Here is a 26,239-nt window from a genome sequence, read left to right as displayed (position 1 = left end):
ATATTTAAATATATATGAATACATACATATATGTATATACATATATACAGAAATAAATTTATTCAAAATAATATTATGAATTTGTTCACGAAATTCAGAAAAGTTCTTTATCATTATAAGTTCATTATATTTATAAGTATAAGCTACCTTTAATAAACGTGATTTGATTTTAACTATCTCCTTCAAACTTACTACATAATATAGTATTTAGTTCAAAGCATTATACACATGAATATCCTTTACATCTACATATATACCCAAGCATATTCATGAATATCCTATATAATATGAACAAAAATATAGTTAAAAGAAATCACTTGTTAAAATTTCCTTAATTCCAGCACAAGAAAGAAAAATCAAGAACAAGAAAATCTCAATATTTCTTTTCAACAAAGTTTAGTTTTTGGTTTTTCTTTTTGTTTTAGGTATTATTAGGAACTTTTTTTCTTATGGTATTCATCACATTATACAAGTATATAGAAGTAGAGTAAACTTTTTTGTCACACCTTATGAAAACTTTCTACACAAGATTAAAGAATTTTTTGAAAGAAAAATTAAGAAAAAATTAACTACGAAAGAATCTTTTTGCATATTAAAAAGAAATAAAAAAAAAATCTCCAGTACCATAAATTTCTTTATCAGTTTTTTCAAAAATTTCCAATAACTGAAAAAAACTATATATGTATGTACGTATAAAAAAAAAATATCAGGCAATCTGATAATGGTACGTTGTTCAGTTTCCTTCTTATACATATGTAAATAAATAATTTTCTGTTTTAATACTACAGAGAATGTAGATTTACACGAATATGTTTATAGTATTCAAAATATCTACATTTATCAATATCCATTTTTGGAACACTAAAAATATAAAAACTATTAAGTTTCTTCTGAATAAACGTATAACCTATTATACAGTTGTATGTTGTACTTTATATTCTGCACGTAACTCATGACGCCTGACAACATTTGATGATCTTCTCAAAGCCCTTGTCAAGCAAACCTATACCCAAAAAAAAAGTTAAACCTTTATAAACTTTTACTTTATATGATCGTATTTATATCACTTATTTATTCAGAAATATTCAAATGGGCTAATTAGCTCGTATATATAGTTTAATTTTACTATTTAATAATATTAATATTAAATATATAAAATATTACTTCAGTGCAATTCAAAAATAATCTTACGAACTAATTATAACAAAACTTATATTAATTTAATAAATTAATTATTAATTGATTTTTTAAATTTTGTAATTTCACTAATATTCTTCAGCTCAATTGGAAGTTCATTATATATGCTATATAGCCTTTATTATAAATTGCCTGTTAAGTCTAACATTTTTGCGTATCTTTCCTGCACCCCTTGTATTATGTTTGTGTACGTTACTATTCATTAGTGTTAATGTTCTTTACTACACATTGAATGAACCTGAATGCCCAGCTTCAACTTATTTAATATTTTATTGTTCGTGTGATTTTCACGATTTACCGTACTGAGTTTATATCCCAATATTTGTTTTGGACTTTAACAATCAAATGACGTTAGTTTTAAAGAAAAATCGCATTACCTGCTATAGAACTTTTACCATTTTTTCTAATCAAATAAATATTCCAATGAATAAATTATTTAAACAAGACAAACAAGCAAAAGTGTAATTTACAACCATTTTCAACATAAATTAAAATTTAAATTATTTTTCAAATTTATTTTTTAATTCCAAACTAACAAGAAAAAAAATACTGGAAACAGTGGTATAACAAAATTGTAAGGAAATTTTTTTAAATTTTTTTTTCTTTCGAAATTCTCACACGGGAATAATACACTTCTTATAGAATTTTATCTTTCAATTAGTTCTTTGACTTTCTACTACCAATACTCATACTTTTATCTTTACTAATTCGAATTTTAAGCACAGAAAAAAAATTCTTTATAGAATTATTTGATTTGCTTTTCTTTGAACTTTTCGAGTCCTTTTTTGTGTCAGTTTCATCGTCTTCCTTTGTAGATTTACTGAGGTTTTCAGAAATCTTTTCAATTTTGTCGTAGTTTCCATCACTTTTCGATGAACTCCTTGATGAACTTTTAGAACGATTTGAAACAATACTGTCTGATGATGAGTTACTATGTTTACTTGAAGTAGTTTTGCTTTCACTTTTAGGTGTACGAACTGGCTTTTTTGTTTCCCAAAATTTTAATGCAAACATTGTCTCGTCTATGAATGCTTGTGACATTGATATCTAAAATTAATTAAAAAATTTAAATATACCATTTTTTTTTAATCTATATCTTTTAATTCACTTTTTGCTCTAAGGCAACCGATTGAACACTGTAAAAATATTCAATAAAACCAATGATAAAAGCTGCTATCAAACCTATTCCTAATGCAAGGAATACACCACCCACATTACCCATTCTTAATTCAAGAGAATCACCTCCACCAGCTTCAGCCGGACATTCGCCACCACCATACTTTTCTTTCCACCAACGACGTTTTAATTCGACAAGCTTACCAGTTTCGCCCAGTTTAAGCATAGCTTCACTTATTTGTTTTCGCCAGGGTGAATCTTTAAAAATATAAAAACTTATATAACTCTAAAAATATTATGAAAAATATTCCACTTACTGAATGGCATTGCTATACCATACGTTTTATAATCTAACCACTTCCCGACTTGATATAAATTGCAATCTCTTTCAGCTATATATTCCAAAGTTGTTGATTCCATAAAGAAAGCATATTTTCTTTTAGATTTTTTAATTCTTTCAACACCCAAATCATTTGTTTCAGTCCAAACAGATGGATCTTCTGCATCCATAAAAGACCACATTTTCTGATATAATGCATCATCGGAATTTTTAAAGAATCCCTGTGTACTACCACCAGCAACAGCACCATACTTAATTTCAGTTTGTTTTGCCAAATCTTCTACATTCTTAATTGAAGTATCAATTTGAGAATTTGTTAAAAATGCCGCTAAATTTGCGGTATAAGAATTGAGCATCATAAGAGCAAAAAACCACCACATTCCTGTTAGAATACGTGTAGAAGCTGATCTAAAAATTAAAAATATTGCAATTTTAATATAAGGATATTCCTTATATACTAGATATACTACTTTGGAAGTAAATCGCATCCTTGACCCATAATAGATCCCATTGCCAACCAAACCGTATTTTTAATGGTCCAAATATTTTCCAATTCTTCAGGTTCCGGGTTTTGCGGTGACGGATTTTCCCATTCATCTGGAGCTATTCTTGCTGTAACAAATACCATCAATGAAATTCCTAAATAAGCAGCACTTGTGTATTTCCACACGTCTAAATAAGAAAATTGTTTTTAAAAAATTTTACTATTCTAATGCAATTACTTAATATGAGAGTGATATTGAAATTGGAATTAACAATTACCTGCTGAAAATGGCAATCTAAATGAGAACAAATCTGGTGGTACTGGATCTGCTTTGATATAAAGTATACTAATACCCAAAGTCATAAATGGTGGTGTAAAATCAACAACAGTTCTTCTAGCTGATGTCATCGTTAAATCACATATTCCCATATCAGCTTTCTTTTGAAATACAAAAGTTATTAACAATTAATTTTATTTATTTTTAACCTCAACTTACACCTTCCATGACTTGACCTACAATTCCATTCCATTTTCCAGTTGATTTGTCAAATGCTCCATATTTTCCGTCCGGTGACAATACAAATTCATATTTAAAACCAACAATTTGAGATATTTCATCAATTAAATCCATTGAATAACCTTCGTATCTAGCATTTCCCGTCAAACTTGAATTATCTTTACCCAAATCAAATAAAAATGGCTTTCCGATTCTTGATGATACTATGAAAATTTTACTAGCAAGTTTTCCTTCTTTACGTTTAGCACTCTCTTCTACACCAATATTTTCAACACCACTTAAAGGATTCCATGTTGCAAATGCAGCGAATCCATCTTCTGTTAACTCTAATATTTGTGTTGTAAAGAAAACACGTTTTCCATGTTCTGTAATATCAATACGTCCGGTACTTCCTTCTTCTTTTCTCTGTAATTCAAAAAATATTGTGTATTTTTTATAATAAAACTTGAATTTAAAAATGAAATGCAAACATTTTTTATAGAATCTGTAATATTTCTGCCAAAGGGCCATGGCGTTGGATCATCACATCGACCAGTTGGTGGTTCCATATCTTCTACAAGACCAGATTCAGCTAATCCTCTTGCAAATACCCAAACAGCATCATAAACTAATAACATATTTGTCTAAAATTATTTTTATTTTAGTTTCTTTTTTTTCATATAAGTACTACATAAATATTTTAATTTCAGATTACCTTAACATTACCATCGGAAGTTTTGAAATAGTTTCCTCTACTTCTTTCTCTTTGTTCTATATCATGTAAAACACTTTTTACACTAAAATCTGTTGGGTCAATTATTCTCATTGTTGTAATATTTGCACTTACGGTAATCAACTCTTCGAAATCTAAAGTATGTGCATCCAATGGCATTAGGAAAAAGCTCTGTAATTTTAAAATAAATACGTGCAACATTTTAGTAAGGATAAGAAAAGTTAATTGAATTTTAATAAAATACAATAAGTATCACCTGATATTCCCCAACCATATCCATCTCTTGAGCTTGTTTTAAAAACGGTATAATATTTTCATTGGCAATGTTTACAACTAACGTCATTTCTTGATTATATTTCAAATCTTTTAAAAATGGTAAGTATTGTTGAGAATCATCATATTGTAATTCACGAAATGTTATTCGACTTTCTTCGGTATTTGGTAAACCCAGTACATCTTGCAAATGTATAAAATCTATTTAAAAATAAAATGTTACAATTTGGATAATACAAAAAAAATCTATTTAGGTATGTACCCAAATGTCTCTCATAAACAATGCAATATCTTCTCCAGGAAAATGATGTAACAATAGCTGAATATGCTCTGCCTAAAGCCGATTCATCTGGATGAATATTTATGGTCATTGAATAAAATTCTCTAAAATCAATTGGATTACGAATTTTATATGTAAATAAAATATGTGGAATTTCTAAGGAATGGCATATAGAACTAACAATATCTATGGAAAATAAAATATATAAATAATGTATATGTAAATACATATGTTAAATGTATAATACACAGTATAAAATTACCTGAAGCATCAGCATTACTTGGTCCAAATATTGCTATAACATCTTCGGAAATTAATTCACAAACTTTTTGCTCTATACTAAATGTATCTTCTTGATCTGCATACTTAACAATCGGAATAAGTTCTATACTTCTCTCAAGAGTATTTGTTCGATCAACAGCATCTCGAAATGCAACATCAAATTCGTCGTTTTCACTTTCAAATATTGCACCTATAAAAGAAAAACACATTAAAATAATTCCGTTGTAAACAAAATTTAATTGTAAAACACAATAAAAAAGTATGTATGAATGTATGTAAAGCTAATTTTACACATCATGTTTTTATTTACAAAAAAATCTATCAACAAATTTGCTTAATTATTTGATTATCACTCAGGCTTCAGGCATAAATACACAACCGTACATATTACGTATAAAATTATATGAATGTAAGTTTACACTTATAAATAATATTAATGAGCATCAAATTAATGAATGAGAAAGAAAAACGAATTAAAAGAGAATGAGTGTTGTTCTAATTTACTTTACGTCATTATGAGCAAATAATTTATTGCAAAAATTATGGTATTTTCTATTTGTTTTTATTTATTGTACTCATTTTTTTTTATTATTAGCAGTTTTTTATTGATATTTTCGTGTATCATTTAATAATAGCATAATAATTATTAATAAAATTAGATACCTAGGAAAATGTATACATATGTATGTATATAATTCAGCCAATAACATAACAATAAATCGTGTACATCACGAGTATACATACATACATTATAAATTGAAGAATTTTTTAAGATCATCCTAAAAATACGAGTATTATCATACATTCTTTATTATTGTATGCTTTGAATACCTGCAGTCATACTAAAATGATCAGACCCTGTAAACTCTTTTCTGAATGAGAATTAAACATAAATTAACATTAAAAAAGTTTTAATAGAAAACAAAACATTTACCCGTATTCAAATTGATACAATTCCATTATTACTTCAATTTGATATTGCAACAATAATTTTTTTTTTTAAATTTTAATTCCTTTTGGCAATCACTTTTGATATTACAAAAACAAGAAGACATTTAAATATGTAATTACAACATTAAACTATTTGCATATGTTAAAATTTTATTGCTCACAAATAATTCAAACAAAAAAATAATGCTCTCTTTGATTTCCTTAACAATTCTTTTAATTGTTATATAACACGGCAAATATTTTACTTACAATTTAATATTTGTGTACTGGTACAAATTAATTTTATTTCAAAAATTTAAGTAAAAAAAAATTACTTACCTATATTAAATTGCTTTCTACCGGCACCTATTGTTATTTGCAATATTAATATAAAACATTTTATTAAATTTTTTATATACAATTTTAAAATCATTAAATATAAAACTGATCTTTTAAAAATATGGAACAAAAAAAAAATGATTTCTTTGATTCCACCGTTTAAATTTTAATCAAATGCGTCCGTAACTGAATAAAATTCTTACGAGACTAAGAAGCTGTAAAGTGAAAAATGAGTAAAAAGTTTTCTTTTCAAATGGGTCTGCTCTGCCGTTTTCCGATGACCTTCGCGAAAAAAAGCACTTTACACTAAGCCAAAATATCATATGTGTATGCATTGCTCTTCATCCATCCTCCTTAAAATATTCTCTGTTTTGTTTTCTTTGTAAATAAACATAAAAATCTTTTGTTTATTTTATACGTTCCAATTTCTCTTTTTGTTTCAACTTTTGCATATTATTTTTTTTCTTGGATTAAATTAATTCTCTGAAATTATATTAATTTAATATATGTATGGGTATATGTAATTAAATTACCTACATAGTTGCGCAGATTCATACAAAAATATGGTAAATGAACTTAAATACATATGTATACAAAACCATAGAAAATAGATCTTCCAATTCAAAAATACTCTCAAAAATAATAGATAGCAGAAAATGCACATGCACTGCAGTTGGATCGTATTTAATTTTATGAATGAAATGATTACAAAAAATAGATGTATGTGAATGTTGGTGAATATACATTAGTATATATATAGATACAAAAAAATTAAATTGTTTTGCTTCGCTTAATTTTTTATAGTTACGTTTTATTTATTTGTAAACAAAGTTTTTTTGATATTAATAAATTTAAGTGCATCCCTACATACATACATATGTGTGACATACGTAAACACAACAGTAAAATTAATGATTAAAGTTGAGTAATATTTTCGTTCTTCACATCAGAAAGTAAATTTAGCCTCGATAAAAATAATAACTATATTAAAAAGATAAAAATAATATTATTCTATATTCCAATTTAATGATGTAAGCAAATTTCCGTTAACAAAATTAACAATTTCATCATTAATAATTTATAATAAAATTGAAATTATTGTTATAAAAATTTTTTTCTTAAAATAAACTTCTTGATTTTCTCAAAAAATTACTTTGGTAGTTGAAAGGAAATAAATTTAACTGATATTTTATCAGCACCATCTGTATGACATTTTTATAATAAATGTGAACGGCAATTTATTTTTTTGCTATAAAAATGACAAGCTGGTATAATTTTGACATTTCATGTTTTATATATACACAAAATAAAAAAAATATTATAAAACAGCTGTTTGACAAGAAAATTTTTCAAGTTTCACCTATTTATTTCTTTTTTCTATTTCGATTAAAAAAATAGTTATGGCTTTAAGAAATATTGTAAAAGAATACAGGCTTTTAATTAATAATGGTCAAAGGGCTTTATCTTCAAAAGTTGTCTCTGAAGATAGATCAGATCTAACAAAACGTACTCATACCGGACAGGTAAAGTTTGATTACGCAAAAACTAATCAAAATAAAAATCGAATTATTCATATTTTTTATATAGGTTTTTGAAAAGGATGATTATAGAAATGTTCGTTTCACAAATGCTGCACGTTATGTTAATGAAAATTGGGGTATAAAATTAATTGACGAAATTCCACCAAAGGAGGTTACAGAACGTGTAGTTTGGTGTGATGGTGGAGATGAACATCTTGGACATCCTAAAGTTTATATTAATTTGGTAATTTGAAAATTTTATATCCTTTTAAGTAGTTGTATATCACATACATATGTATGCACACATGTATATTGGGAATATATATGCATAGGTATATACCATAATATGTATATGTAAATAAGGTTATTAGGCATTACTTTACAACAGCAAATTTATGAATTAATCAAAAAATAAGATATTGTAGATCAAACACTAATATATATATAATTTTTTAATTTAATTCATAGGATAAACCTGGAGCACATACTTGCGGTTATTGCGGTCTTAGATTTATAAAAAAGGACACTCATCACTAAATAAAATTTATTTTGTAGTTTAAATTTGTTGAAATTCAAATAAATGCTAAAGATCATTTAAATTTGTCTTTTATATAGATATTTAAGAGTCTTAGACTTTCTATTCAAAATTATGCAAATTTTCAAAATTATCAAGGCACAGAAGCGTGATGAAAAAAAACTTTCTTCTAATATATTATGTACATTTATTTCAATAAATCCAATTTAAAATAGAGTTTTCTCACGGCTAAATTTATTAACATTTTTAAATAAAATTTTTCGAAATACAATGACAATTACATTCTAAAAAGTAAAACGTTAAAAGATAATACAATTTATTTAGATTTATTTTACATAAGGGAATAACTTTTTTTCTTATTGTTTTATTTTTTATTAATTTTTCTTTGCATTAGCTTAATCAGTAAATTTACGATTTTGATTTCTGCCGAATAGAGCATTACGAATTTCTGGTACCAATTGCTGAGATATCATGTGTAATCTCGATTCCAAAGTATTTGGAACTTTGCAACGGCCATTTAAAGCGATAAGTTCAATACCGCCACAAGTATCAGGTGGTAAATAATTTTCAGTATCAATAGTAACAACAACATCTTTGCCAATAGAAGCACGATATTGTTCATATGCACTTGGCAATACATCTGAAACTAAATCATGATCAACCTTACGGCAGCGAAGTGTCACTTGTGGTTCCATTGTTTGGAATAATGCTTGAACAATTAGCTTTTGCAATATATCCCGATAAACTGATTGATTTTTAGTTACTTCTCCCAATCTTTTACGAGCTTCATCTAATACTGCTCTAACATTATCCTCACGTACTTTTAATACTTTTAAGCGAGCTTGATTTAACATATTAGAAGACTGAATTTTCTTTTGTAGTTCAACTTGTTTCTCTTTCTTTTCATAATACTCCATTATTTTCAATCGTTGTTGCTGAACTAGACGTCCTTTTTCAATATTGAATTCTTCTTCAGCTTTTGCATCGATTTCTTCAGCTTTTTCAGTAGCTTCCTGTTCGATGAAAGCCATCATATGATTTATTTGTTTCTGAACATCTGCATCGCTTAGAGCCATTTTGATACTATTTTTATGGAATTTTTCTTATTAGATCTGCAAAACAATAAAAAATCTTACAAATATTATCTTATAAGTTATTTTGATCATGTGACAGATATATTTATTTTAAAAAATTAACTAAAATTTTAGATATTTTATTTTTTTTTTGTTTAAATTGTAATAATAAAAATTTACAAAGATTTTAAAAAAAATTAATTTTAAATTCTTTAAAAATTTTACGAACCAATTGGAAAAATAAGCACCAAGAAAACTTAAAGATGAAATTTTTCAAGTTGCTGTATGTACGTCTAGTGCAAATTCTTTCTTGTCAGGTGACTACAAAAATTTGATAGAAATCGATTTTGACAACTATTCAATGACATTTTACGACACCGCAAATTAATTTTATAAAAGCGACATCTACGGATTCATGTGAGGAATATTTAGAGCAAACTAATAAAAAATATGTCCCTGTACGAGACATTAATAAATTTTAACTTAGTTATTCCTAGTAAGAAATATTAAGCATTGTTAATTATTTTTTAATTGAGTTATTACGTAGCCTAGCCTAGGCTGAGTTATTACGTAGCCTAGCCTATTATTCCATTTTTGTTTCGTGAAGGAACCTAATATTAAGGACTACTGTTGTATAATACAAACTAGCAAGTGAAAAATTTAATACTACATTCAGTTAATAATTATACAAAATTAAATAATTATGTAAAAATTCAAGAATTTCCTTGAAAAATTCAAAAAAATTCGAGATAAATTAGTTAAATATATTTTTAAGAAAAAATTGACATATATACTATATTATTTCTGCAAAAAATTCAATGAACGTATTCGCATCCGGCTGCGGTTAGACTTACCATTTCATTCGAAAAAGTAAGTTTCTGTATAGATCAACTTTTAAACTATCAAACCGACTCTTTTTAAATTTTAATTACCGTTGTCTAAAAAAGCAAAAATATAGTTTATCGGCAAACGTAAGACAACCATTGATGTGGGTTTTGTAATATTAATAATAATGATGCTATTGATAGTGCATTTGTTCCTAATTGTGAAAAGCGTAACGGTATTTGAGTAACGGTAAATGGTGTACGTATACGGTTGTGCATTATTCAAAAAAAGGTACATACGTAAGTATATCATATTATTAAAACACATTTAATAACATAATTATTACGAAAATATTTGCTACAAATAATAATGATTTTAGTATAATAGTAATTTCAAACTTATTATAAAGGTGACTTCAAATTATTTCAATTTCGATTTGGTTTTTGATTATTTAAACATTTATTGCTTAACTTGAATTCGTTCGTTTTGCTTTCCTAAAAATGCACGCACACTTTGTTCTTCCATGGTTTTTATATGTACATTTAACGAAATTTTTAACCGCTTATTCCTTTTGTTCAAAATTTGGCTATTTACTAGCAGGGCAAAAAATGGGGAAATGCCCTTTGGTTTTAATATGTGCCTACTATATCATAAATTAGAGATTTTATTCAAATAACTAAAATTGAACCCCCTTGAGTACATTAATATGCTTACAAATTTCAAATAAAAAGATTAATATGGTTCTATTGAAATTCAGCGGAAGAATTACTACTAAAAAAAGGCTCATTTAGAAACTGCAAATTTAGTACAATTTGTTATATTTAAAAAAAAAATACATATAAATAAAGTAAAAATAAGAATAAAATTAAACAATTAATATTAAAGAACAATAAAAAAATCATTACATTAATTTTAAAAATATTTTCATGTATATATATTCGAATTTAATTAATAGAAGAAAATCATATTGTTTTATAAAATCACATAGAGATTCGTAGAGTATAATATGATAAACTTAATGCTCTTTCAATAAAGCAATTAAATGATTCTTTTTAGCTTTTTCTGATTTTCTGTATTCATCAAATAAATTTAATTCAAAATGTGTTGATACAATTTTCCTTGCGCCTTCGTTGCAATCAATGATAGTAACAATACATGGATAAATGACAACATTGAATTTTTCCGGCAAATTTCTCAAATTTTTTAAAATTACACAGTGAGGGTTCGTAATTAACAAATTTTGATTTTTGTCATTATTTGCACAAAAGAAACCTAAACTGGCTATTAAATCAACTAGCATTGCTTGACATTCATTATTATCAAAACCTAAACATTTAGGCCCACAGTACTTCAAAAGCATTGATACAACATCTAAATATTTCATAGAAATAAGAGATTCGGCTGTCAATACGGACTGGAATGTATTAATATCTAAGACTGCAACTGATATGAGTAAATTAAATGCTGCTGCTGCTAAAGATATTATTCTTGGTGGTATAGTTTCACCAACAAGCACAACATTTGAATATAGTGTGGTAATAACCCCAAATAGATCTGTTGATTTAATACTTGATAAAAAACGTGTTGGATCACTTGGATCTTGTGGACATATTTCAGTAAATTTTGTTAAAAGACCAATTGTTGCCAGTAAAGATAACACAGCACTTTGTTGGCTTTCTACAGAATCTTGTATATCACTACAACGACGAGATAAAATTCCTATTAAACCTGTCATTATTGCATAATTTATTAAATCGGGAATTCGTTCTATTACGATGGGAATATGCTTTTTAGTTCCAGATGGTGATAAAGCAACGGTGCAAGCTAACATTAGTTCGACTGACAATGGAACTGCAATTCGAGCTGATTTTATTTCTGGGAGTTGACAACTTTTCGTTAAAGCATCAAAAAGCACTGTTATAGTATTTCCCATCAGAGAATGTCTAGCAATTTGAGGGCAAGAACTGCAAGCATTCCTATAGAGTTGAACTGAAAGAATTGTCGTTCTTGTATTTAATTCATCTGCATTCTCTATAGCTTTAGTTAAAAAAGAGGCAACAGTACCCAAGCCATCTAATAACCAAAAACATTGAAAATCATTTACTTGACCTTTTCCGATGATCCTAAGTAATTGATTAAACTGTCTTTCCATTCCTAAGGGGCCTCCTCCCTTATTCACTAAATTAAGAAATTTCGGAACTTGACTTTCTCTTTTAATATGAATTGGAACTGGTGCTAATTGCTTTAAATACTCTTCCGCCTTCTGACCCATTCTTTGTTTTAGTTTTTTCAATTTTTTCTTTTGATTCTTTGAATTTTCTCTGCTTACATCTGAAAGAGTAGATGAAAGCTCTCCGTCTTCTGGCTTGCAATCTTCTAAACTTTTTGTTGAAGAAATGGGTGTGGAACATTCTTCCACGTTTCGGGAAGGTATGGACAATTCTAAAGCTCGTTGCCGAATATGTTCGATATTTTCTTCATGACGTCTTGCAGATTCCATTTGTTTTTGAATAATTTTCTTCTGAAGTTCTTCAGTAGTTTGCTGTTGCTGTGCCTGCAATGCTAACAATCTCTCTTCGCGATCTTTTGCTTTTTCTCTAGCTATCTGTAATCTTTGCTTTTCCCTTTGTTCTTGCATTTTTCCAATCCTTTGTTCACGCTCAATTCGACTTTCATTCATTTTTTCTAATCTTCTTTGTCTTGCTTTTTCAATTTCTTGTCTTCTGCGTTCGACAGCAGCTTCTTTTGCAGCTTTTTCTTCTACCTTTTTTTGTCTTTCTTGCTCCAAATCTTGTAGCCGAACTTCATGTTCCTTGCACGCTTCTAAAAAATCTAAACGCTTATTTTGTGCCTCTAAATTTTTAATAAAAGCTATTTCTTTCAACTTTTCTTCTTCATCATGAGCTTTTCTGACAATATCGCGCAAATACTGATTACGATTTTGCGTAGCCTTTTTCAATCGCTCTTCCATTCTCAAACGTTTTTTCTCTATTAACTGCAATTTAGCAGCTTTTACATCCTCAACTCTCGCTAGAAGGTGCTGAATTTTTAATGCCTTTTCTTTTTGAAGTAGTTCCCTCTTTTCTTTGGCTCTTGCTTGTTTAGCTTGATATTTTTTGAGAGTTTCTTGTAAAGATCTTCTCCTTGATGGGCTAGACAATTTTTGATGTAATTCCTGTGCTCTTCCCGGGTATCGACTAACGTAGGCTTGTAAGGTTGCAAGAGTTTCCTTTCTTTCACAATTAGACATTTCCGAAAATAAGGGATAGTAGCGCATTTCTAATGTCATGTCTTCTTCTGGAACAGTAAATGAATCGTGTGAAAGGTCATTGGTTAAAGTTTTTTCGTTGCAATCATCCAAATCAATCATAACTTCACAGTCTGTTTCATCAGTTTCTGTATCTACATCAATTTCCGTATTTTGTAACTCTAAAATTTGTTTTTCCAAAAGTTCCTGTTCTTCGAGCAACTTACGTTGATCTTCATCAGATTCCATATCATCTCTTTCTTCATATTCATCGCAACTGGAAAGTGTAACATCATTCCTGTTAAAATTGGGACCAACTGATAAGCTGTCATATAAATCTCCTATTGCTTTCGAAAATTCCCTGTTTGTTTGGATTTTAATATCAATTTTATTTGGGTCTATTTCATCGGAAATCAAAATTTCATCTTGAATCTTTTCCTCTTTGTTTTCATTTGACTCAACACTTCTTTGTGGAGATTTACTTTTTTCTATTAACTTTTTACTTTCTATATATTCTTTATGAAGTGATGTTATTTTTAAACCAGTTAAATCAGATTTTTGCCTTTTAATGAGAGTTTGACGAGTTTTTAACCCATTATTAATGTTATTTGTTTTGTTATCCCTGGCTGTTAGTTTTGTAATTTGTCTATTCGAGTTTCTGCTTGATGCGATGTTAGGTTTCGTTTTCCCTACACTTTTAGTTTCCTTTTTAAAAATGGAATCATTTTCCTCCGTTCTGTTTTCGTCCTTTTTTCTTTCAGATTCATCTTTTTCATCCAAAAGTGGAAGGGCAGGTAAGCTTGCATAACCGGTTGGTTGATTAAAGCGCTGAACCCAATGGGAGCTAGATTTCCTTTTGGTTTTTACTGTTAACCAACCGTCGTTTTGACTTTGCTGTTTTTGATTAGAATTGGAAACGTTGGCATTACAATTTTCGAAAGAATTCGTTGACTTGAGATTACATTCATTTTTTAATTCAGTTGAATTATTTATAGATCTGCTACTATTTCTTGAAAGCCTTCCAAAGCTTATAGAATTTTTAGGCACATTTTGTTTCTTGCTGTCTTTTATATCAATCATAGTTTTTGAGCGCAGAGGAATGCGATCATTCGTAGATGACTTCCATCGATCAGTCTTATATAAATTTGAATTATGTTGTGGACTGATTTTTTTCTGGGCTACATTGATAGGTATTTGGCAATTTTTAATGCTATTACTAGTACTAAAATTAATTTTATTCAATATTGTTTTATTATTTGCTTTATTTGCATTTGGAATACTGTCGTTCACGGGTTGAACATGTTGTGTATCTAACGAACAAGTTGACCGCACAAAATTTTTATTTCTTAGTGACACCGATTTCGCCGCTGGTTTACTAGAAATGTTTTTATTTAAAATTGTAGAATACTTTACTGGACTAATCTGTTTTTTAAGATTTTTCTCAATTTGCTTATTTTCTATAGTTTTTGTTGTAACGTTTTCAGATTTCTTTTCGATTTTGTTTGTATTTTCTGTTTTTTCCTGAGTCTCTGCAATCTTGTTTTTCAGATCCATATTTATTGATCTAGGTAAAATTGGACTTTTATTTTGATTATGATTAATCTCTTTATTCATTGATTGTAGTTTTTCTCTTATTTCAGCTAATGTTAAATTTTCATCTTCTAAATCTGTTTGAGTACTATTATCACATTTATCAAACTTATTACACAATTCGTTTTCAACTACTTGAACGGATAAATCTTTATTTTCACAACCAAATTCATAATTCAATTGCTCTTTAGGGCTTTCAGCATCTTCCAAGTTTCTATTACTCTCATATTGAATTTCATTTTGTTCTCTCACTATTTCTTTCGTTATTCCTTTATTGCTAAATAATTCCTTGATATTTAATTTACCAACTGTTGAATTTTTAGAAGTTGATTCATAACAATAGAACTTTTTAGGAGAAGGTTTGCTGTCTTCAACAGCAGAACTGGGGCTGCTTTTACCAGAAAAATTTGGACTAGATTTCCCAGATGTTAAGGGACTTGAAAAACTTTTATGTACTCTGGGAACTGGATTACTTTTTCTAATTTCCCAGGCAAGTGAATTTGGGCGCTGCGGTAATGGTGTAGATTCATAGTCCCATGAAACACGAAACCACTCTGCCAAAGCCTTAAAATCCCTAATATAGTTTTCCAATACTAAAATAGTTTCTTGACAAGAAGACATATTTTCATAACATTCCACAGTTTCATAGATTTCATTAATAGCTCTTTGAAGATTTCCAAATAGAAATGCCCAATATCTGGCTTGAATTTCTGATTTTTTATCTCGACCTGTAGATGCACTTCTAACTCTTCTATTTGATCCTTTTGAGTTACTGTCATTTTTGCTTTTTCCAGGATATAAATTTGGTCGAACCTTTGGAAAAACGGGAGGCTTTTTAGCAATTGATGATTCAGAAGACTTAGACAAAAATGACATTAGTTAAACCAAGTTTTATTGAGTGTTTTTAAATAAAAATCTCCGTAATTTTAAAATAGAATGTTTCCTCGCTTTGTGATATTAACAGATGTTTCATTTGCAATTAAATATTGGAAATTAAAAATTTTAAAAATAATTGTATCCAAATTTCTTGTTTACTGAATACAAAAATAGTCTGTTTCTTGATTTAAATTCCTTGTCTTCGAATTAAATAATTTTTTCTCCTAATTCAAAGTTTTAACTTTAACTTAGTTTTATTTTTTTTTTTGCTTTTATTTACGTTAAATTTTTTTTGGTTTGACATATGTATGTTAAACTTCAAAATATGAAATATTTAGATAGGGTTCATTCGATTGCCTTTCTAATTGCCAACAAACGAAAATGTTTTTTTGTAAAGTTCATAACTTAAATACATAATTTCATTAACTGACTTTATTTTAATCTTAAATGTGGTTTTCTTCTTATACAACATTTTTATAAAAAAAATATTAAATTTAAAAACTACAGAGTTCTTCAAAAACCACAAAAATGAAAAATCTTTCAAAACTTAAAAAGGAATTCAAATCTTATTTTAGTTAATTTTTTTTATTTCCCAATTCAAAATTATTTAATTTGTTCATCTTTTTGCCAAAAAAAGTTTTTTGAACTTACTTTGAATTTTGAATTGCTTAAAAAATCGATAAATAAATTAGGATCAGTTTAGTTCCAGGGGATTCTATATTATCGTTATTCGAAAATTATTTTCTCGAGTTATTTCTTGATATATCTATTTGTTCAATATATCTTAAATGATCAAGATGCAGAACAGGCGTTATTACTGTGACAGCTTTTACAAAACTGTGGTGTTAACGAGAATGACATTTAAAATATAAAGTCATATAAAGAGCTGTCATGCGTGTTATTATTTTTCTTATCAGGAGTGAAGCAAATTTATTTCCAGATAGTTCGGTTTCGGTTTTTTTTCCTTTTTTATATTATTACAAAAGGAAGTAAATATTTATATTATTATAAATAACAGTATTTGCAAAACATATTTCATTTGAATATATTATTTAATTTTATTTGAAAATGGATATTTTAAAAAAAATGTTTTCAAAAACCCAAGAAGGAAAATCCGAATCTGAAACTGAGTAAGTTAATGGCGGAAAATAAATCGATATTTTTTGACAAACCCGTGAGAAAAAGTTGAATTGCATATTGAATAACAATTTTTTGCAACGTAATAAAATATTGAAAACAAAATAACATATATCTTATTACTTTGTAAATTACAACGATTGGGTTATTATTGGATAGCGTTGCATAAATATTTTCGAGTATTTGAGATCAATAACGTAAACAGTTCATTTGTAATGTAGGTACCTACCTACTGCACCTACCTACCATCTATATTATAAAATTTTAGAACTTCCCTCAGAATCTGAATTTATAAATTTATGAAATAAATTATAAATTGAACGATCAAATTTATAAAATAAAATACATATTTTTTTTTACACAGATTTCAAAAGGATGAGTTTCGTAAGCCGGCTTGGTATGAAGAAGATGAAACTGATGATGAACTTTTTGGAAGGACAAAAGCATTTCAAATTTTTACTAATCCGATCGAATTGCAAAAGCATTTTGAACGTCAAATGCAAGAAATGATGAAATCGATTAGAGAAATTGAAGGTATTGATTTTTGACGTGTGTCGGAAAAATTACAAAATATCTTGTAAATTTCAGAAAATGGTGATTTGTTTGACAGAGATTTAAAGAACGAATATCTGAAACCTGGTTATGAAAAAGAGTTCAAACAGCATACAAGTGATACTGATTTGGACGGGGAGTAAGAATAATTTTGATTTACTCTTTTTTATAAAATTAGTTTTTACAATAATTAGACAAATTGTCTTTTAAAAACTTATTTGTAGAATTAATTCCGATCAATTACATTCATTGGTGCAACGCGTTTCACCTGAATTGGATAATATACTTTCAAAGCCGAAGTCATCTAAACCAATGTTTTCTAATTCAAAAGATATAAGAAAATTAGCAGATGAAGAAAAAATTTTGGGTAAAATTCATGGTTCAATTATTGATGAAGAAGAGAAACGTCCGACAGTTAGAAAGAGGGATCCTATAACACCTAAATTTTCGCCACATTTTGGTGGAGTATTTGAAGGAACATATCAGGTGATATATGATAACAACTTAATTAAATTTTATAGTTGTATAATTTCAAATATATGGGTTTAGGGTCCGAAAATGTTTGGTCAAAGTGTTGTAACACATACAATTCTTAAACCTGATGGTACATATGAAACAAAACGCGTTGTCAAAGATTCTGAAGGTAACATAAAAACCACAGTTACGCGTACCAGGGATGGTAAAAGTGAAACAGTAACAACATACGGCGACGGGAAAACTAAAAATTCATCTCCAACTCTAATTGATGTTAACAAAACTGGATCAATTTTGGCATCAGATCGCAATATATACGTATCCAAAAAAGGATATGCCTTGCCAATGAATTTATGGTGACCAGAATTCGCCCAAGCCTCGAATACTATGATAATTTTTTGGAAAATATTTATATATATTCAACTAGAAATTAGTATAAACATTTGGTGTTATAGCTGAAAATACTTGATCTTCAGAAAATCATTAATCTATATAATTTGAAATACATACAAATTTTTCTTTGCAAAAACAAAATTACATAAATATAAAACATTAAAAAAATATGATATTTTAAATATCATAATCATGTAAAATTGAGTAATTAAAAGAATTTTTTCACAAGTAAAAAAAAACTGAAAGTTTACCTTAATCATGGAGAAAATTCTTTTATAGATTCAACAAAAAAAAAAAAATTAAAAAAAAAAACAAAAGCAGCAAAGCAGCTACTAAAGGTAATGCGTTGTTAAAATACATTATTTTGCTAAACCTGCTGATATATTAAAATTAATGTAATTGAATTTGATATTTACATTATTTATTAGTGTCGATGGTATAAGGTGATGAGGATAGTTAGCAATCAATAATGCATCTAAAGAATTTGCTGATGTGAAATGAATTCTGACATATTTGTAATATCTTTTAAAAAATATTTGTATTTATTTTTAATTTATATGTTTCTTTTAAATTTATGTTTTTCAAATATATAAAAATGGAATAAAATGAAAAACAAAATACAAAAAATAGTTGACTCAAAAATTAACGAATAGTCAAAATATGAGGCGGTGATTTAAAAAAAAAAAAATTTTTTGAAAGACAAGACAAATTTGATACTTAAATTTTTTAAGTATTTATCTTTAATAATGAAATATAAAAAACAATATTATGATCAAATTAATGGACTGAACGATATGATACAAAAACAACTGTGACTATAGTTATTATTCAGTTTGTTTATTTAAGTTACTTAATTGACTAATTCATGCATTAAATTTATTTACAAAAAAAAATTCAATTCAAAAGCAAAAATGTATCTGTATATTTAATGAAAGGTAGTAATTTAGACTATAGAATAGTATTTAAAACTTAGAACTATATTTCATGTACAATGACAAGAAACAAAAAAAAAATCATATATTTCAATAAATTGTGTTTTAGTGTGCAATCAAAAATCTAGTTTAATTGTTTTTTAATTTATTGTATTTTAGGATACCCAATGAATTTTTGATTTAAAAATGAAAATGTGATTTATATTATCATGATCAATTTGTCTTTTAATTTAAATTAACTGAAGCTCTAAAACTTAACTCTTGGGGACATGGGAATTATAAAATAAACCATTTCAAAATTTTTTATCTTATATTTTTGAACAAAAAAATACAATTAATTCTACTAGTGCTGGGAATATTTAATAATTATATATATAATATATTTATATATGTATATACACATATATATTATATATTTTACTTATATATTTATTTATATTATGTACATTAAATACAAATCACAAAAATCTTATTATACAAATTTTAATTTTCTAATAACATTTTACATACCAATTTATTTTTGTTTTAAATTTTTATGTAGCTAATGTGAACATTTTTATGGTTCTTTTGAAAACTTACTAAAATGAATAATATAGAAATAAACTACAAATTACTTAAAAATAATTAAAATATTTCGTTTTGTTCAATTTATTACTTTTTTTTTTTAATTCCATAAAAACAAAATACTTCTCTTTTCGGTCCTAGAATATAGAAAAATTTTAAACAAATTTCAAATACATTAAATATTTCTAATATTTATTGATTATTTTGTTGATTTATTCTTGACAAAATCCTTCAGTCTCTTCAATAGCAAACGTTAATTTTTCTACTAATTGATCATAACTCTTATACGGTGGTAAATCTAACCGATTAAAACACGTATGTGATCTTGGTAACCATGTCTCTTTTCCTACTTTTTCAATGCAAAAACGTTGTGGTCCATTTGATCCCATTAATTCAGCAAAACCACCTACGGGTACTCTACAAGTTCCGGTAACAAACTGAAGAAGTCGGGCACGTTTTTCATTATCCGTTTCTCGTACAAACTAAAACATTAAATGTTATTTTTCATATATTGAAAAACAAATTCAAAATACGGAATAACTCACCTGCCAAAACCAAACAACTTGTTTGCTATTGCGATTATAATGTCTATATATTGTGTTTCTTTGCCAATCATCAACATCAACGTCTTGCATTCCGCATAAAATTAATTCTAATTCACGTTCGTCAAAATATTTAAGCCATTCTAAAGGTACCACTTCATTGAAACCTTCTAAAAATGTTTTTGTTTGTTGTTCAATGCCCCTAAATAAATAAATAAAGATTCAGTTTGCTCCCCACTTATTTTAAATCTTTTTAATGTAATTTTTCTTATTAGAATTATTATAAAATATTAGTAATATAAATGCAGTAAAAACTAAATGTTTTAATATTAAATCATGTACTTCTTGCTCTAAATGTGCATACCTTGTCATTCTCCATTCCGTCATCAACGTAATATACTCTTCCTTATTTTCTTCTGTAACACGAACTTTTTCTCCGTTTTCTTTTAGTTCGTGATGAATTATTTGTCCCAATACTTCAAAATCGACACTAAACCATAATTCCAGACCACATTCGTCGATATTATTATCCCTTACCCATATTAAAGAATTATAAAACTCTGGATCAATTGTTTCGATATCTTTTATGGTTAATTTTTTATTTAACATTCTTTTGTAAAACGGCATTGTAAAACCAGAATATATGAAACGTCCGTGGTATAAAGCCATTGCTATAAATCGCCCGATAAATTTAAAATATTGCAAATGATCTGGATTGACATAGCTAGCTGGATTAATTTGTAAGCTATAATTATTTTTATTTGCGTACTCAAATAAGCAATACATTGGATTTAAAACTTCATGTGATAACAAGAAAAACCATTCGCGCGACACTCCACCGTAATCTAGACCCTCTTCTCCTCTAAATATAATATACAAACGCCGTCTTAGTTCATAAGCCGGTAGTCGCATAATTTGATGATATGAATCTTCAAATAATGTTTGTCTGGTAACGGTAATTTTTATATGTGACGGTAATGCGTTGCTTTGACACAAATATCTAAATTGACTAAGTTTCCATCTAAAAGAACGTTCGTATGCTCTTGGTACACCATAAACTCCTTTCGCTCCTTTAGGGGCACCAGGTCTAGGATCTTCAAAAGTTGTTCTTCTGGCGTTATGGTCAACAAAAAATCTTTCCCCAGTTGCTGTATACCTTATTTCCCAACCTGGTGGTAAAGGACCTTCATTTATCAAACTAACTTCCTGTCCTTGTGTTCGAGGATCTTCCCATTGCGTTGTCCGATTTTTGTGATTCACAAAATAAACACGATTATCAGCTTGAACTTTTTTCTCCCAACCATCAGGTAGTGGTCCCAAATGATCTTCTTCGTCTTGCGTAACGGGTGCTACTGAAGCAGTAGGCTGTTGTTGCTGTTGGCCATATAAAAATCTTTGATTGCCTTGAGCTACTACATGAGCTCGTTGCCCTTGCCAGTGTTGAAAATGCATTAAACGCTCACTATTGGGGCGTTGCCATGTGGTTGTTCTGGTATTGTGATCCACATAGTAGACTCGACCTCGTGGATCTTTACGTATTTCCCAACCTGGCGGTAGAGGGGTGGGCTTTTCCCAGTAGGTAGATCTTGTGTTATGATCTACATAATATCTTCGCCCATACTGATCAAAGCGAATTTCCCAACCCGCAGGCAATGGTTCATCATCAGCATGTTGAGCTTGCAGTTGCTGATCTGTTGCGTTAGAGACGGGAGCAGGACTTCCATTTGGAACATTAGCCGCAACACCATTAGGCAGTTGTGCAGGTGTTAATTGTTGTTGTTGTGCTGGTTGATCAGAACTAGTGCTAGCTGATGGTTCAACTATTTGATGCTGAGTTGGATAACCGGGTACAGAACGTTGGCTTCCAATTCCTATAGTTAGATTTATTTTATAAATATTATACTTCTAAAGAAAATAACAGTTTTTTACAATCTTGTTTTGCACTTACCGTTTGAATTTGGTGCAATAATTCTTTGTGATTGAGGCTGCTGCTGTTCCCATACATTGCTACTGTTTACATTATTTCTTCTAATAGCTCCAGTTGACGATAATGTATTTTGTTTACCAGGTGACAATGACGGGGACATTGTTGGTGCTGATCCACTTAAGCTAAAATTACTTATTCCTGCAGTTATTGTATTACTTCCACTTGCATTTCCGCTACTATTGCTCGTTTGAAGTTGAGGAACACCATTCTGAGTAGGTTGCATATTATTTGTCCTTAATCGCATTCTAGCTCTAATTCCATTCATTAAAATACTTCTTCGTGAATCATTTGAACCACCATTTAGAGCTATATTATTGTGTTGCATTTGATTGTTATCATTTGCCGACACAGCCAATATTGGGGAAATTTGAGCCCCTGAAGCAGTCCCCAAATTTGCTCCACTATTACCATTAGGAACACCATTTTGAGTCATATCTATTTTTAAACCATTCAAGACAGCGACCAATTCGCCGCTTTTCGTTTGTCTATTATCTGATTTCGATGTAAACATTAAATCCATATTTAATTCCAAATTATCTATTCTTCCATTATAATGCTGTAATACTTGATTTAAATTTACGGAACGTTCACCTATTAAAGCATCTTTTCGAAAACTAGAGTGATCTAATACTTTAAAAATCAAAATTGAATTGGGAGTTACCTAAAAAATTAAAATAAAATTCGTAATTCAATTCGTAAATTAAAAACTTTTCATAGTAGTAGAATTTACCAATACTGTAAACTCTTCATTCCATTTCGGCAAATACGTGTTTTTCACAAAATCCGTTTTCCGCTTACTTTTATTATCAATTAAGAGTTCTACATACGGATTTGGTTTAAGAAAGCCATTATTGCGTAGGGATGCGTGTTCAACTAAAAATAAAATTATAAGTCTGATAAAAAAAAAGAATATTTTATATACATATATGTATAAGTAAAAAAGAACCAGAATTTTTATGTACAAAAACTGAAAACAAAAATTATTTCACACTTGCTAAACGATGAGTAATTTTAATTACGGAAATTTACGTATTAACATTTTGTAGATTTCCATGTTAATCAAAAATTAATAAACACGAAACTTTTTTCATTAAATTCTAAAGAATTTTTACCTTCATTTTCACATCATTTTCCTGTGTGATACGAAAATTATACAAACTTTATATTTACTTTTCTTATAAATTTATCTTTTCATTAATTCAATTATATGTGCTCTAAATAAAATAACTTACTTGTAACACTTAATTGATGATATCCTTGATTATTGCGATTAATTGTCGATTCCGCCATTATTTAAAATTGAATTTATTTAAAAATTTAAATTTCATAAATATTCAACAATATCATTTTCATATGATGAAACAATGTCTCTACAATAAAAAGAAGAAGAAAAAGAGAATGAAAAAATGAAATTATTTTTAAATAAATTTTAACAATAAAAAAAATTTATTATTTACTGATAAAAAATATAATTAGTCAGTCAGGGTTGCGAAACTTTTTAAAAAAAATAATATTTCAAATAAATATAATACGTTATGTATATATGCATGTGTGTAAAATATATATTATTCATTACTTATTAATTTTTAATCCTATGAGAAGTCATTGTTGTAAAACAGTATTTTAATTGAAAATCTCATGTCCCTTAATGATACAGGTTTTATATAAATGTAGTAGACAAAGAGGGGCAAAGAACTGGTACAAGGTTACCTTATTTTTATTATTATTATTTTCTATGTAATTTTACAAAATTAAAATTCTTAAATTTTAATTTGATTGTAAAATAAAGGGTGGTTTTCCATAATTATTTTAAAAATTTCAAATATCATCACGATAAAATTTCAATAAATATTTTGTAGTAAGGTAATTACGTACGACGACATATGTATATTTCATCATTACTGAAAGAAGTAAATAGGTACTACCTTTTAATCTGCTTTATCATGATATTATAAAGGTAATAGTATAGAACAATATTCTCATGTGTATATCTACCTATTTAGAGTTAAAAAATCAGATAAAAGTACAATAGCCGGTTCAAAAGAGTTAATCAAGAAAGTATGTAATATCTTACAAAGTTTATTAATCAACAAAACACGTAAGATCATAAATTATTTTCATACCCTAAAAACTTGAAGAAAAAAAAAGCAAAATACACAAACCAACTTATACTCGTTTTGATTAATTTTATTAGAATTTTAGCAGGAAAACCATTTAATTAACATTATAGCTTTTCCACATCGATTTATTACTAATTTTACTTATCTTAAATAGGTAATAATTCAAAAATAACCCATAGTATTGATAAAGAGCTTTTCGACAAAAAAATAATAATAATTATACTTACTTATTATCAATTTTTCTAACAACAAGAAAAATATTTGAAAACCCAATTTGTAAATCGATTTTTTATTTTTTTTTTTCAAATATATAAAATTTAAGTCCTTGAAATAGAAATAACTTGCACCAAAATTATATTAATTCAATTGAAATTTCACAATTTTTCTTATATTATGAGGCTACGCGAAAAAGGTTTACATATAATACAAATAAAATAAAAAAAATCACTTGACCTTTTATCGTGGTATAGCGTAGACTATTTGAGTTAAATTTTAATTGCTAGGTTTAGAGGTTGATATGTATAGAAACGTATTATAAATGTCGCATCAAAAATATTAACTTACTTTTCTTATATCAAAATTTAGAAAATTTAAAATTTCTATTTAAACTATTATTTTAACTAGCTAAACATAAAGTTTTTGATCATATTAAATAAATTTGATTAACTTTGAGTTTTTTTTTATTTTAGCTTTGCTTTCTTATGAAAAAGTTAAAAAAAAAATTTTCTTGATGTCACTTTTTTACATTACATATTTGACAACTTCACAATAAGTCACAATTGCCATTGTGACTTATTTAATTTCCCTTTTATCGTAATTAGATGTGTTCACATTGTAAGGTGTTTAACGTAGCCGATAGAATTCTGAATATTCTTTTTTAAAAAATATTTTCTTCTCTTCTTGTTTTTATAATTATTATTTTTGGTCTTTTTTTTTAAAGTTATCTGAAGTAAAATTTTTTATTTAATTATAAATTTGAAATATTATAAAACTAAACTATTAAATAAAAAATGTGTTTTAGACTTTTTGTTATTCAATAAAATATTGGCATGTCTTTAAATTCGACGTTATGACTCTTTCATAAATAAATGTGTTATGTTTCACTACCCCTTACCCACAAACAAATTTTGTAGATAGAGTTTTTCCAATAGAAAATACTGTTCCTAAAAATGATTCAAAATTGCTTTTCTTTCTTCTAAAATTGAAACAGAACCACGAAAAGAGAACTAAAATGAAAATAATTTGCTTTCGCATGTAGTCCCTCTACAATAAACAAAAAATCCCAAATCAGTAAACAAAATAACCATGCAAAGGTGAAATTGAGTTTTACCCGTCGAAGGATTAGGTTGAACCCTATATTTTTGCCATTTCTAGGATATCGATATATATATATATACATAAA

General features: G+C 27.6%; 6 protein-coding genes across 8 annotated transcripts; 2 read left to right on the top strand and 4 right to left on the bottom strand.

Annotated features, from left to right (window-relative positions):
• Positions 1-1,629: 1,629 nt before the first annotated feature.
• On the bottom strand, positions 1,630-6,666 carry LOC129612191 (glutamate receptor ionotropic, kainate 2-like). The gene is made up of 12 exons (XM_055525709.1): positions 6,471-6,666; positions 5,182-5,391; positions 4,902-5,105; positions 4,623-4,840; positions 4,349-4,537; positions 4,125-4,277; positions 3,634-4,059; positions 3,416-3,575; positions 3,124-3,325; positions 2,631-3,061; positions 2,306-2,571; positions 1,630-2,244 (listed from the first exon to the last, which is right to left on the bottom strand). The coding sequence occupies exons 1-12, from the start codon at positions 6,562-6,564 to the stop codon at positions 1,855-1,857; spliced, it is 2,943 nt and encodes a 980-aa protein (XP_055381684.1). The 5' UTR covers positions 6,565-6,666; the 3' UTR covers positions 1,630-1,854.
• A 1,114-nt stretch (positions 6,667-7,780) lies between these two features.
• On the top strand, positions 7,781-8,589 carry LOC129612207 (NADH dehydrogenase [ubiquinone] iron-sulfur protein 6, mitochondrial). The gene is made up of 3 exons (XM_055525727.1): positions 7,781-7,993; positions 8,058-8,234; positions 8,459-8,589. Exons 1-3 carry the CDS (start codon positions 7,871-7,873, stop codon positions 8,525-8,527), a joined length of 369 nt encoding a protein of 122 aa, XP_055381702.1. The 5' UTR covers positions 7,781-7,870; the 3' UTR covers positions 8,528-8,589.
• Positions 8,590-8,695: 106 nt separating this feature from the next.
• Positions 8,696-9,915, bottom strand: LOC129612188 (V-type proton ATPase subunit E). Of its 2 annotated transcripts, none has more exons than XM_055525706.1 (2): positions 9,828-9,915; positions 8,696-9,637 (listed from the first exon to the last, which is right to left on the bottom strand). In XM_055525706.1, the coding sequence occupies exon 2, from the start codon at positions 9,599-9,601 to the stop codon at positions 8,921-8,923; it is 681 nt and encodes a 226-aa protein (XP_055381681.1). In that variant the 5' UTR covers positions 9,602-9,637; positions 9,828-9,915; the 3' UTR covers positions 8,696-8,920. The 2 variants fall into 2 exon arrangements, with proteins under 2 accessions (XP_055381681.1, XP_055381682.1); XM_055525707.1 differs by having other exon boundaries at positions 8,696-9,656; positions 9,828-9,914.
• A 1,451-nt stretch (positions 9,916-11,366) lies between these two features.
• On the bottom strand, positions 11,367-16,353 carry LOC129612171 (S phase cyclin A-associated protein in the endoplasmic reticulum). Its single transcript, XM_055525683.1, has one exon. The coding sequence runs from the start codon at positions 16,134-16,136 to the stop codon at positions 11,439-11,441; it is 4,698 nt and encodes a 1,565-aa protein (XP_055381658.1). The 5' UTR covers positions 16,137-16,353; the 3' UTR covers positions 11,367-11,438.
• Positions 16,354-17,057: 704 nt separating this feature from the next.
• LOC129612187 (uncharacterized) lies at positions 17,058-19,729 on the top strand. 2 transcript variants are annotated; one of them, XR_008697212.1, is made up of 6 exons: positions 17,058-17,266; positions 17,638-17,807; positions 17,862-17,964; positions 18,050-18,311; positions 18,375-19,030; positions 19,121-19,729. XR_008697212.1 is itself a non-coding variant. In XM_055525705.1 (5 exons), exons 1-5 carry the CDS (start codon positions 17,205-17,207, stop codon positions 18,657-18,659), a joined length of 882 nt encoding a protein of 293 aa, XP_055381680.1. In that variant the 5' UTR covers positions 17,058-17,204; the 3' UTR covers positions 18,660-19,729. The 2 variants fall into 2 exon arrangements, 1 of the variants encoding a protein (XP_055381680.1); XM_055525705.1 differs by having other exon boundaries at positions 18,375-19,729.
• Positions 19,730-20,256: 527 nt separating this feature from the next.
• On the bottom strand, positions 20,257-25,549 carry LOC129612177 (E3 ubiquitin-protein ligase Su(dx)). The gene is made up of 7 exons (XM_055525694.1): positions 25,402-25,549; positions 23,950-24,087; positions 23,448-23,590; positions 22,679-23,378; positions 21,095-22,601; positions 20,734-20,932; positions 20,257-20,670 (listed from the first exon to the last, which is right to left on the bottom strand). The coding sequence occupies exons 2-7, from the start codon at positions 24,005-24,007 to the stop codon at positions 20,401-20,403; spliced, it is 2,877 nt and encodes a 958-aa protein (XP_055381669.1). The 5' UTR covers positions 24,008-24,087; positions 25,402-25,549; the 3' UTR covers positions 20,257-20,400.
• Between the last annotated feature and the right edge of the window lie 690 nt (positions 25,550-26,239).

Source organism: Condylostylus longicornis, unplaced genomic scaffold (genome assembly GCF_029603195.1).
Source record: "Condylostylus longicornis isolate FDR11 unplaced genomic scaffold, ASM2960319v2 ptg000063l, whole genome shotgun sequence".
Classification (NCBI taxonomy): domain Eukaryota; kingdom Metazoa; phylum Arthropoda; class Insecta; order Diptera; family Dolichopodidae; genus Condylostylus; species Condylostylus longicornis.
This window is presented reverse-complemented; position numbering and strand designations above follow the sequence as displayed.